Source organism: Callionymus lyra, chromosome 11 (assembly GCF_982586985.1).
Source record: "Callionymus lyra chromosome 11, fCalLyr1.hap1.1, whole genome shotgun sequence".
NCBI classification, from domain to species: domain Eukaryota; kingdom Metazoa; phylum Chordata; class Actinopteri; order Syngnathiformes; family Callionymidae; genus Callionymus; species Callionymus lyra.
Window position 1 is genome coordinate 28,106,543 of NC_141828.1, and position 13,864 is coordinate 28,120,406.

Genomic DNA, 13,864 nt, shown 5'->3' on the forward strand with positions numbered 1-13,864 from the left:
TTATCGGAGAAGAGTTTTTCGACGTGTGGCCATCATTCTAGATCAGGTATGTGAAATGTACTGCAAACAAGTATTGTTGTAGTTCACATTAGTAAAGTTAAAATGGTAATATTGTATCAATCCATTTGTGATAATTTCTTTAAGATAACGTTAACTTATTAATGTTTGTTTGACCTGTGTTCAGATTAGATTTGCATTGTATCAAACGTTTGTGATGAAAAGGTAGATGAAGAAGTGGTCATTCAACAACTGATTAACCAGGAGGTTCTGATGCTCAAAATGTGATTCAGTGTGGAGGCTGAGCTGCAACTGGATGTTTCAGCAGGAGAATAATGAACGGTCAGCGAAGTCTTCTGCAGAGGGACCAGAGCCATGGCTGAGGCTCTCAAACTAGCGTCCTTGTGCACCTATAGAAGCTATGCAATCCCCCAAAATATGGAGGTCTCTATATAGTCTGTTGTGTGTTGAGTGATGAGTGTATATTTTCAGATGCACAATTGTTTTTTTTTTACAGTCGTTTGTGAAAGATTACTCGTTTGATTTGTAGAATAAATCATTTTCATATAAAGCAACAGTGTTTTTTGTGAGTCTACTATGATAACATGCACACAATCTCAGTGTTTAAAACGTTTAATAAAGTACAACATTACAAGTAGAAATCTGAGGGTAGATAATAGTGCAAACAAATGAACAAAGCAGTCTCCTCCACAGCATCAGTGTCGACCCATAAAGAATGGGAAGAAAAGTTACGAGGGGAAAAATGTGGAAACAAGGGGAGTCAAGGTTAACAAAAAGAGAAAAATAAAGCGTTTGCAGTAGAAAGAATGAAGAAACATACATTCTTCCAAGTCAGCCCCTTAGATGAACTGCCTTTATAATGAACAAGAACACATTTAAAGCAGAATGGTGGAAAATATGCATGTGGTCATGCATTGATATCTAGCAGAAATGTTCAGGAAACAATAACTGTATAGCTGATAATGTAGCCCACAAATGTAGATACAGTACATGGAGTTTATGGACTAGTCAAACCTGTCAGTAATTACGTTTCTTTCTGTAGCCTAAAGTTAGTTAACATTATAATAAGATATTCAACCAAATTACCTTTAAAAAAACACAACTACAGAAGTATTCAGCGGAAATATCATAATAACATGCCCATTAAGATCGCCAACGTTAAAGCAAAACACCAGCCTTAACTGCCGTTAACACTACTCGACACAGCTTATTACTGTTACATATTTAATAAATGTCAATGCATGTTGGCTGTACCTTGATAAAAATAAAAACCTTTACCACAGACAAAATTACATTTTTAAAGCTCAGCGCTAGATCCCCCGCACCTGGCTAAAATATCTTAAAATTCTTAATAAAGTTCAGCTATAATAAGGCATGAAATTTATAAAAGGACGTTAAACTAGGACAACCAAGTGGTTTCGTATTTTTTACATCTCTATTAACAGAGAAAATACTTACATTTGTAGCTCTGCTATTTCTTTTTATTGAGTCCAGACTTGATACGAAAGGCATTCTGAGATACCCCCTGAAATATTCTTCCATATTTGATTCAAATTGGATGAGAACAAAGATTTTTGCTTCTCATTCAATATGAAAGCAACAAACAAGTCCTCGGTTCAGGAGAGTCCCTAGCGGGAGTAAATCATAGTGCCGACTCGGTCTACAAGCTGCCACCACTTTAGATGAAGTGGTGTGACTGGAGCGGCATATTCACTGGCAGGGAACAATGTTTCATTCACCACTCTCTCCTGCAGGAGATACAGTCCGAGCTGCACCACTGCTCTACCAACCGGCTTCAAGAAGAAATGTGAGAAAACTTGTTTCATTCTACTGGAAAGTATTTTGAGTAAAGACAGAAGCATATAACATTTGCTGAGCATAAAATAGTCTATTGCTTGACTGTTTCCTCGTTAATTATTATTAATAAAAAATATATATTTCAGGGAAATATGACGTTGATGCAGCTCTAAACTCATTATGTGATGATTTATTCGCCACCCTTGCTCTATGTCAGGAGAAAAAGAGTCAAAAGCCATCATAATAGGTGTGTAAGAAAATATTAATTCACATAAATATCACAATATCTATTTTATTATTTGGGCCTTTCAGATAATATTTTACATTTATCATAATTCTTTCATGGTTTAGATTTTAATAGTGTGTGTATACAATAATATACCGTATTTTCCGCACTATAAGGTGCGCTTAAAAGCCTTTCAATTTCTCAAAAAATGAAAGTGCGTCTTATAATCCGGAGCGCCTTATCTCTTGAAGCCTTTTAAACATCATTTGAACATCATTACCATGAAAGTGAACGGAGTTGTCAGAACACTTAATAAAGTTTTGACTTTACATGACTGTTTTGTTGCTCCTGATTTTTATATCAATAAACTGTGATTTTTCTAATTAGTTTTTAATTATTGTTTCTTGATTGACTCTTTTTAAGTAATACAACAACAACAACATTTCACACATTCCAAAATATTTACTGTAGACTCTGTCAAACTTAACTGCATGAATATATTCAGATGCATCAAATGAATATTATACACCTTAAATTGAAAAACAGATTTTCTAAATACATTTTGACAAGAATTCTCAAATATTAATGACACTGTTTGTTTTTACAGTTCTTAATTTGACAATCTGATTAACGTGAATAATTGTCGCACATCAAAAACAAACACAAATAATAAAAATAAAATATCTCTCTCTCTATAGATATATATATTCCTACCATAGACACTTGCAGCAGCCACACCAGCAGAGGCAACAGGTGTTGGGTCGGGGTTGTCCAGGGACCTGGGGTGGGGGTTCGATGTGTGCCGCCTGCCTTTTTCTCATCTCCACTCCACTCACACTTTGGGGCTACAAAACACAAATGCACAAAAAGAGTTTCCATGATACATCGCATGTGACATCATAAGGAAAGTACAATTAACTTTTCATCCAAATATTATCATCTTGTGTACTTAATTACTACTTATAATTGCTACTTAATTTGAGGCATCTTCACACAAACTTGTGAAACGATTGCTAGCATTTTGACCCTTTCTTCCTAAATTAGTTTCACTTAACCAAGTTTACGAGCAGATATTTTCAGATCCCTACGAAAAGTGTCAATAGGACTGAGATTAGGGCTTCATGTCATTCATAACTAAACACTGACTTTGATAATCATTTGACCTTTTTACAACGATGTTGCTGGGTTGTTGCACTTTTGGACGAGAACCACTGTGGCAAAGTTTTAATGTCCGTTCTTAAGATGTAGAATTATGATATTAACTTCTTAATTTAGCGCCTCAAATCAACCGGACCCCCCATAGAGCTCAATATTTGTGTACTTAAAGGTCCTGTTGTCTTGTTTATAGATGTCTGAGCAGATGAACCCTCCTTGGAATATGGACATTTTACTCACAGATGAGATGCTATGGGCAAGTCCACAAGGGCTAAACGTATATCTTCTGATGACTTTTCAATTACTTCATAAAAAGAGGCAGTGATTTCAGGCGTCGCTTCATTAAACAAAGTTTGCCTCCAATGCCACACATCACTCTTTTTGGCCAATGCAATCTTCAGTCAGGAGAGAAATACAAAATAGTTGAGTTAAGAAGTTATAAGAAATTATTTTGTTATTTCGGTATCAAAGACAAAAGAAAAAGTGTGTCAAAACAAATGTTAGGTTCCTGGAAATAAAATGCCAATAGATGAGATTTCCACTTTTACATTTTTGTCAAAATTACATATCAGAGTGCACAGGGGATGAAAACAAACTACCGTAATTTTTATACTATAAACCGCTACTTTTTTTCCACACTTTTAACACTGCGGAATGTAGTCTGGTGTGGCTTTTTTTCTTTTCGTGGCGCAAAAAGCATTTTGTATAGATTGTATTTGTTTTTTTCGCATTAGTGTTTCGTCGGGGGTAGTTTTGGTTGGCCAATGGTTATGCAAATGAGCGTAGGAGAGTGTCAGAGAGTGCAGGAATAAACAGCATCACAAGACAGTCTCAGCGAGCCTTTTTATTTAACGGAAATAACTTCCACCGTTTTCTTTTTCATTAGGCACTTATGTCGTGTTTGCGCGCATGAAGACACGTCAGGCAGGTGTTGCAGGCCGACCAACGTCTTTGCGCCTGTTGGGTGTATTTTCCTTTGGATTTATGGGACTTCGACATTGATAGCTGCCTTTTTGGATTTCTGTTGGATATGAGCATTGGGAATTTGAGTATTTTGTCATAAGGTTGATCGTGGGTTTTTAAGTTGTGTGTTTTCTAAAGAACTGTTCATTTATTCCTTCGTGGAGCTCCTTTTGTTTATTCATTAAAAATTAGATAGTGAGTAATAACATTTTGGTTTCCTTCAAAATCGGCTTTGGTGGGTGTTTTGTCGTTAGTAAAGGACTGCTGTCACAGTCAGTACTTGGGTGACTTAGGTCAGTCTGTCAAACTGAGCCTGAGAAACCTGGGTGTTGTATTTGATAAAGACATGTCTCTTGTTCAACACTGTAGAAAACTGACCAGAAACTGTTTCCTTCAACTGAGAAAAATCTCTAAACTTAGGAAAATGCTGTCACAACATGATCTGGAGCTTGTAATCCATGCGTTTGTTTCTTCTCGTCTGGACTATTGTAACAGTTTGTTTTCATGTCTTAACAAGAAGGAGCTGTCTCGCCTGCAGTTGATTCAGAACTCTGCAGCGAGAATTCTGACCCGCTCTAGTAGAAGAACTCACATTTCTCCGGTCCTTAAAACTCTTCACTGGCTTCCAGTTTCTTTCAGGATCAACTTTAAAATTCTGGTTCTTACTTTCAGAGCTATTCATGGTCAGGCTCCTCCTTACATCACTGATCTGATCCAGCCTTACACCCCAGCTCGGTCTCTGAGGTCTGTGGATCAGAATCTACTTATGGTTCCACGCACACGGCTCAGGACCAGAGGAGAGAAATCTTTTCAGGCTGTTGCTCCTAAGCTTTGGAACAATCTTCCTCTCTCTTTGCGCTTGATGGAGTCTACTGACTCCTTTAAGAAACATCTTAAGACGTTTCTATTTGTTCAGGCTTTTCCTTGAATTTCTCGAACTCCTGTGTTGTTCTCGGTGTTGTCTTGATCTTTGAAGTATGTACTGTTTTGAGTATTGTTTTTGATTGTTAAAGCGCTTTGTGACCCTGGTCTCGAAAAGCGCTATATAAATATATATTACTTACTTACTTACTTACAGCAGAGCTGTCATTGGGTCCGCACCAGAGCTCCGCCCCTTGTAAATGCGTGTGACATCCTCTCGAAGTCATCTGAGACGGTCCGTTACAATAAGAAGACGTTTTTGAGCTAATTTTTTGTATTACAATGTGGGACATATGCGGCTTAAAATCCGGTTTGGCTTGTAGAAGTACAAATAGATTCCATTTCTAAAATTGGAGCATGCAGCTTTTAATCCTGTGTGCTCTGTAGTCCGGGAATTTATGGTAGTTTAATTATCAACTGGTGTGACAAAAAATGTACTGCTAAAGCCTACTGATCAAGAAACACTTGACTAACACCGTCATTCAACTAACAACAATTTCATCTAAACATTACAGATGTTAATTATTGATCATGACTCTTTTCCTTCACAATCCTGAGACGATAAAAGGGAAATACTCACCATGAATTAGTGATTTAAAAACAGGTCAGACAGAGCGGTCATGGCGTGAGGTAATAGGTTGCAGGCTGGTAAACGGCACGACTGTCTGAGCGTCTGTTTGAGGGACCGGCTGTTTGAATTGCTGGAAAGGTGGAGGAAGGAAACTTGTTTTCACTAAGGAGAAGAGAGGTTGCTGGTTTCACCATCCCTGACCCTGCAGCACAAAACGGGAACCCAAAAATGAGGGGAGGATTATAACGACGTCTTCCGAGTCTATTTCTTTTCTCTTCTGTGCCTCTGAGGCTTCCGGGGATGTCAGCAAAGATGAGTCATTGATAGACTTGAGAGTCCAGCATCTGAAAAAGGGGAGACAAAACTTTTGTTAGTAAAAATATTACTGCAGTCATTAAAAAAAACAAGGAATGTGTTTATTTGTGGCTATGATGAGTGTACTCCATTTGTTATGCCCTTGTACAAATACATTTTAATTAAATGTAATTACATTTAAATTAGGTTTGTAACCGAGGTAAAACGCTCTGCCTTTATTTCACAAAATTTGGCCCTCAAAATATAGTAATTGGGTTACAAATTTCAACATTTCCCGGAGGGGGATGTACCCCCCTACAGTGATTAAGAAATTAATAGTCATCACTTGGTGTTTATTAATCATTAAATTGAATTTTGCTATACAATCATCAGAGCTTCTAGGAAATTATTTCTGACAAAACCCAATTGGTTGACTTCATCATTGGAATCTGCCTCCATAAAGTTAGGTAAGTTTACTGTATTTAAAACTGTGAAGGAAAGTCCTCCAGACCTGCTCTGTGCTCTCAGGTGCCTTACACACAAACGTGCATGCACACCTTTTGTTAATCAGATTCAGACTAGTTAATTGGATTTGTTTACATCATGTTGTTCTAGTATATGATTATACTAGGGATGCAAATTATCAATTAATATAAATTAATTGATAAGAGGCAATTTTTCTGAGACAGTGAATTTCCTTCTGAATAGGTTATTTCTACTGTGTACGTAACATAAAATGCGATCTTATGATATAAATCTTTGTTATAAAGGAAAAATGCAAATCATATCCCATAATACAAAAAATATTCTGGACTCACTTTAGGGCAGGGAATAACATTTTGGTAGCATATCAAACATATTCTGAATAGAAAATATCTAAATATTACACCCATCTCTCATCTGCGACATTGGAAACATTTATAACGGCAGCATAAAAAATACATTCCTGAACAGAAGAATACAATACTATGTAATAAAAACTCTGTTTTAAAGCCAAATGAGTCCAAACATCAGCTTTAAAAGCTGAGGAAAAATATATATTTAACCTTTAAATTAACCTTTTACTTTGATTCCGAGTTATTTCATTTATAATTATTTCAGTTAGAAACGCACTCCGTCTACAGAGGAGATCGGACTGCAGCCTCCGGTAAGGCAAGGTAAGGTAAAACTTTACTGAGGGATCAATAAAGTTTTACCTTACCTTACCGGAGGCTGCAGTCCGATCTCGCAGCCTCCGGTAGGGTAAGGTAAGGTAAAACTTTACTGAGGGATCAATAAAGTTTTACCTTACCTTACCGGAGGCTGCAGTCCAATTTCCGGTAAGACCAGAGGGTGTGTGTTTATAAACAAATCATGGTGTGGAGATACACAGACGTTCACGTACATTATGAAGTTTTTATTGCTGAAGCGTCATCCCTATTGTCTCCAGAGGGAATTTAATTTGGTGTTTTAGTCGCCGTTTACATCCCCCGCGAGCCAACTCTATGGCAGTTCTCAGGAAACTCCATGACGTCATCAGAGCTTTAGAAACTGCTCACCGTGATTCTGTTTTTATTACTACTGGTGACTTCAATCAGTGCAATTCCACAGCAAAATTCCCTAATCAGAAGACCTAACAGTCAGGTACGTACATGCTGCGTGCCAGCTCTCTTGCATTTAGGTCAGGCAGTGAGGCGGACTACAAAGTTGCCAAGTACGGAATAAGGAAGGCCATCTCAAAGGCCAAGAGGCAGTATAAAGAGACGCTGGACAGCTACTCCTCTGCCGATTCCGGTGGCCACATAACAGATTATAAAACCAACACCATAAGGTCCAAAGAGAGTCTGGCAGATGACCGTAACACCTTTTACACCCGCTTTGAGAATTCCAGCCATAGAACAGAAGGGCAACACAAACATACCTGGACCCCCTCTACCCCCCCCCCCACCAACTGTTTCACCAGACCAGTTTTACAAGGCACTGAGGAAAACCCCCCGGAAAGTAGCTGGACCAGATAACATCAATGGCCGAGCAGTCACAGCATGTTCCAGCGAACTGGCTGTTGTTTTCACCTTCATATACAACCTTTCCCTCAGCCAGAGTATTGTTATGACCTGCTTCAAGACCACAACAATCGTCCCCCTCCCCAAGAATAACCTACGGACCTGCATGAATGACTACAGGCCAGTAGCACTCACTCCAATTGTTATGAAATGTTTTATAAAGTATGCCCACCAGTCTAACCGATTCACCTCAGATGCCAATGCTGGTGCCCTCCATTATTCCCTCCTCCACCTGGAAAATAAAGAATCCTATGTAAGAATGCTCTTTGTTGACTACAGATCCGCCTTTAACACAATTCCCAACAAACTCACCCTCAAACTGTCTGCGCTCGGTCTGCACCCCACCCTCTGTGACTGGCTCCTTGACTACTTGACTGCCAGGCTTCAGTCAGTCAGGATTGGAGACAAGACCTTGCTCAGCATCACCACGAACATCGGTGTCCCACAGGGTTGCGTCCTCAGCCCCATCCTCTACACCTTGTTCACCCACAACTGTGTCACCTCCCACAAGGACAACATCATCCTTACATTTGTAGATGCCAATGCAGTGATAGGATGCATCGCTGGTGGGGAGGAGGCGACCTTTAGGAGGGAGGTGGCCAGTCTGGTGGCGTGCTGCAAGGACAACAACCTCACCCTCAACACCGACAAGACAGAGGATATTATAGTGGACATCAGGATGGAGAGGAGGCCTCAACAGACACTGTATATCCAAGAGCTTGACGTGGAGAGGGTAAGCAGCTTTAAATACCTGGGCGTCCACGTCAGCGAGGATCTTACTTAAAAACTTAATCACACAGCTGGTAAAGAAGGCACAACTGGCGGCTGCATTTCCTGAGGAGGATGAGAAAGTCCGGATATCAACCAAGATTTTCAGGAACTTCTACAGCAGCATCTTTGAAAGCATCACCGTGTGGTACGGCAGAATTACTGTGGCAGACCGCAAACACCTGCAGAGAGTGGTGAAAACAGCGGAGAGGATCACCAGAACTTCTCTGCAGAGTATATACCACCGCAGAGTCCACAGTGGAGCTGCCTTCATCCTCAAGGATCCCACCCACCCCCATCACAGACTGTTCACACTCAGGTGTGTAAAGTGCAGAACAACAAGACTGAAAAACTCTTTTTTCGGGAGACACAAGTTAATCCACAATCTACCTCATGCCAACAATATTGAAATTTTGCACGAATTCAGAATTTTATGTTACAGACAACTTGTTCTTAATTTACCAATGACAATAAACATTTTTTTCTTTTTTCATCTATTTTTGTGTTATCATTGATCATCCTGAAGTTTGTGAAATGAAATTTAGCGGCATTGACGTTACACACACTGTCAAACTTTATTCAACTTGTTATTTATTGTATGAGACATATTCCAAAGATGGTTCCAAGAAGTGTTATTGTTGACTTGAGTTTCTTAAAGTTTCTCTCGTCTCTACAGAACAGCAAAGTTAACTGCTTTTTTTGTTTCGTCTTTCTTGTGTAACAGACTTTGTCTCTTCTGTCAGAATAATGTTGGGGCATATTTATGTGCCAGGGCGGGTCTGACTTGCTCTTGTTGTTGCTGGGTTTTTGAGAGTGTGTGCGTGCACAAGTTGGGAAGAGAAAATAAAGAAACTAAACGGTGTTGACTGCTGCTTGTACCAACGGAATATTGCCTGCTGTCCACTTATGCTGATGCTCTACACATGGAGGCCGCTCAGTTAGCTCTGTTGTAAGCCGCAGCTGCGTCACTTGCGTCTGCGCATGACGTCAACCCAAATATATATTATATATTATATATATAATATATATATATATATATATATCTCGATGTGGTTCGTCCATCAATGGCGTCTTTGTCAACACTAACAAACTTAAAGTAACTCCAAACTGCAGTCGTCTTGCCCTCTTTATTCTCTGTCACTTGTATTCCCTGTGAGCGTCAAGTACGTTAGGCGTCAAGCGGACTCGCAAGGATTTAGGGGTTCAAAACAATTAATTGCAATCCAATTAATTGCATCTATATTTGATTAATAGTTTGCATCCCTAGATTATAACCATTGTGCTTCTTTTATTTACATCTATTCACAAAACCTGTTCAATCTTGAAGCATTGAAAAGTGGTCTTATTTGACATGTGTAATTATTGTTAAGTTGTAGACTCTTTGTGTTCACCTAATAATCTTTACAATTGCAAGGTTTATATGTTCTTAGTATTATGTTTCACCAACATACATGATTATATTATAATATTATATCTTATATTTCAGGTTATAGGGAAACAAAGTTAAAATTTAACTCTTTTCTTTTTCCCCATTTTCATTTTGTTCTCAAAATGCTGGTAAACATTAAACACTTTATTTTTTTTTTAATATCAAGTTTGTTATTCTATATGTAGTCATTTTTGCTCTTTAGGGATAGGGAATAAAGGAAATATTTGAATACTAGTATCGAATCAGTAGGACCAGAGGAGAGAAATACTTCCAGGCTGTTGCTCATTAGCTTTAGAACGATCATCCTCTTATTCTGCATTTTTTTGGATTCTTACTCCTTTAAGAAGCATCCTAAGACACATTTATTTGTGCAGGCCTTTTCTTAATTATCTTGGGGCTGCTATGTTGTTTGAATACCTCAAAGACCAAGGAGATGGTCTTGGACTTTGGGAGGTCCAGGACAAAGCCAAGTCCAGTGTCCATCAGAGGCAACAAGGTGGAGATAGTTGACAACTTTAAATACTTCTGTGTGTGGCTGGACAGTAAACTGGACTAGTCCTGCAACACAGACCATGTGTATAAGAAAGTTCAGAGCAGAGTACACTTTCTTAGGAGGCTCCGGTCATTTAACATCTGCAGTTAACTCCTCTGCATGTTCTACCAGTCTGTGGTGGCCAGTGTCCTGTTCAATGCTGTGGTGTGCTGGGGTGGGAATGTGTCCAAGGAGTGTCAACAGGTTGGACGGGTTGATCAGGAGGGCTGGTTGGCATGAAGCTGGTTGGCATGAAGCTGGACTCACTGGTGACATTTGCAGAGAAGAGATCTCTGGAGAAGCTACTGTCCATCACGGATGATTACAGTCATCCTCTGAACACTGTCCTCAGTGAGCAGAGAAGTAGATGGAGTGCATGAATGCTCCTTCCCAGATGTAACACTAATAGACTCAGGGACTCATTTATTCCTTGTGCTATTAGATTGTATAATTCTGAGGTTGGGGGCAGGAGTGGAGTGAAAGTATGACTCATTCATTCGTTTATTGACAAACGCTTTATCCCGGGGTCGGGGTCGCAGGGAGACTGGAGCCTATCCCAGAGTTATAGGGCGAGAGGCAGGGGACACCCTGGACAGGATTCCAGTCTGTCGCATGGCACGAGACTTTTCTATTTTAATTTTGGATCCTTTTTTTTTGTTATTTTTCTTTGATCTATGTTATTTCACTTTCGACTTAGATTGTTTAATGTTTCGCTCTTTTTTTTTTTTAAACTTTGTTCTTATTCTTATTTTTTATTTTTATGAATCCATCATCTGTGTTGCTGTGTGCTAATTGGAAAAACAATTTCCCCAAGGAGACCTCCAGAGGGATCAATAAAGTTCCATCCATCCATCCAGGCCACTGCGTTGTCTTGGCCATCTAAGGTTTTTAAATTTGTATTTATTTTTTAACTGGATATTGTCTTTTTTGTTTAAGTGCTTTGTGACCCTGGTCTGCGAATGGCGCTTTACAAATAAAATGTACTTACTTATTATATATATGTAAAGAACCAAAAATGTGAGGTTTAGCTGGTATCTTCATTCATATGATATGATGATATACTAAAGAGTTTTGTTTACTAATACAAATATTTGAATTTTTGTTTCAATTTTGATCAATGAAGTTAGCTAAAATGTTTTTTTCTAGAAAAGTGATTTAATATAATTCTGGAATTTTTTTTCAGTTAAAGAGCCTTACACCAGCATAGTGGTTTTCATTTTGTTTATGGAAGGGTTGTCGCGATACTAAAATGTGCAACTTGATACTGGTACCCATTAAAAATATCCAATACTTGAAACCGTGCCACAAGGATAAAAAAGAAAGCCAATATTTTAAAGAAATATTTGCATTGGCAAGAAAGATGCAAAATAAACCCTTTACAAAATGTGATAATTAACAGAACCACACGTTAAATATTTATAATAACAACAACTTTGCAAAGAACTGGGATAGAACTATGATAACACGTTTGAGGTAGTGCAAAAAAACTAATACTGTAAACAACATTATCAATGATATGTTATTTATAATTTTGAAAATGAGTTTTGTATCCGGAGTTTCAATACTTCAATACTAGTTTATAGTATATTAAACACTTTTTTTTCCCAATTAATACAACTTTGTTACGACATATGTAGTCACCTTTGCTTCAAAGCATGACCAGTGTTATCTCACAGTAGGACAAGAGAGTTCATATTCTAATACTTGTATCGTTTCGTATCAGTCGACCCTCGAAGGTATCTGCATCTTAAAAGTCAGATCAATGTATCCCTCATTAATATAGTTAATCGATGTAACACGAACAGTGTCCTGTTGCAACACGAGTTAAGATGTCGTTTGTTTACTAAGAGAGACCGCAGAATAAAACTCACTTAGAAGCGTGTATTGTCCTGCAATACAACCTGGCGTTTGTGACTCACACCCATGGGAAACTGGTGGTGCTTCTCATGATCTTGAACGCTCAAATAAACATTAATTGAAAAGGATAAAGAAATACATCAGTCGTGGTGAATAGCCAGGCCTGTGAGAATGTTCACAGAAGAAGCAGGACTGAAGCATGAACTAGCAGTTAGCTTCTCAGATATTTCGCCCGATACTACGAGCACAAACACACCCATGTAGCCAAAATGTCATCAACATCCTTGCTAGCTTCCTCCCCGCTAGCATGAGCAGCGAGAGCCGCTTTAATCGCAACAGAAGGAGGCACAGAGCTACTAGCATCGAGCTAACAGTAGCTAGCATGTCTCGGCTGTCAGCGCGGGAATGTCTTCTTACCCCGAGTGTCTGTCAGCGTCCTGGGCCGGTGAGAGTCACGCGGAGATCTCCAGAGGCCTCGATAACCGCATCGTCAATACCCATCCAGCGGTGAAACGTCCGCCGTTTTTGCTTCCATCCGCCCCACTTCAGCACCGAACACCGCCGAGCCCTGGGATGCACTGCGCATGCGCCGTGCTAGCGACGCTTCGGGGCTGCAGTGCGCGAGAAGATGCTCACAACACACACATGTGATAACAATAACACACACGTGATAACAATAACACAAATAACAGGGCTGCCAAGTGTCACGCTTTGATTGTGACAGTCAGTCAATTTGACCCATTCTCACACCACACGCCAAACTTGACATGTCTTACGATAAATGTACCCATTGAATAATATATATATATTTTTAAAATTAGAAACCTTGGGTATTTTGGCCTAAATCTAGCCAATCACTAAAGCCACCACGCAATATTAACCAATCAAAGGCAACATAAAGCGGGTTTACAGGTACATCTAAACAAATTAGAATATCATGAAAAAGTTCAATATTTTTATATAGATTCATTACACATATAGTATACATTTGTTCCTTAAAATGTTGATGATTGTGGCATATAGATAATAAAAACCCCAAATGCAGTGTCTCACAAAATTAGAATATTACCTAAGACCAATTAAAAAAAGGATATGTTAAACAAAAATGTCATGCTTTTTAAAAGAATGTTAATTTCCATGCACTCAATATTTGGTTGGTCCTCCTTTTGCATGAATTACTGCATCAATGTGGCGTGGCATGGAAGCCAACAGCGTGTGGCATCGCTCAGGTGTGATGGAAGCCCAGGTTGCTTTGATTGCAGCCTTCAGGTCATCTGCATTGTTGGATCTG

General features: G+C 39.0%; 1 protein-coding gene across 2 annotated transcripts in view; it reads right to left on the reverse strand.

Annotated features, from left to right (window-relative positions):
* Positions 1–13,124, reverse strand: part of rgs17 (regulator of G protein signaling 17) — a 35,821-nt gene extending 22,697 nt beyond the window's left edge. Inside the window, exons 1-3 of one of the 2 annotated variants that reach the window (XM_087803003.1) lie at positions 12,991–13,124; positions 5,661–5,995; positions 2,756–2,886 (exon numbers count right to left, since the gene is read on the reverse strand). In XM_087803003.1, the coding sequence (XP_087659129.1) occupies positions 2,756–2,886; positions 5,661–5,663 (134 nt within the window). In that variant the 5' untranslated portion in view covers positions 5,664–5,995; positions 12,991–13,124. Of the gene's footprint in view, positions 1–2,755; positions 2,887–5,660; positions 5,996–8,159; positions 8,175–12,990 lie in introns of those variants that run through there. The other variant, XM_087803004.1, reaches the window with a different exon arrangement.
* Between the last annotated feature and the right edge of the window lie 740 nt (positions 13,125–13,864).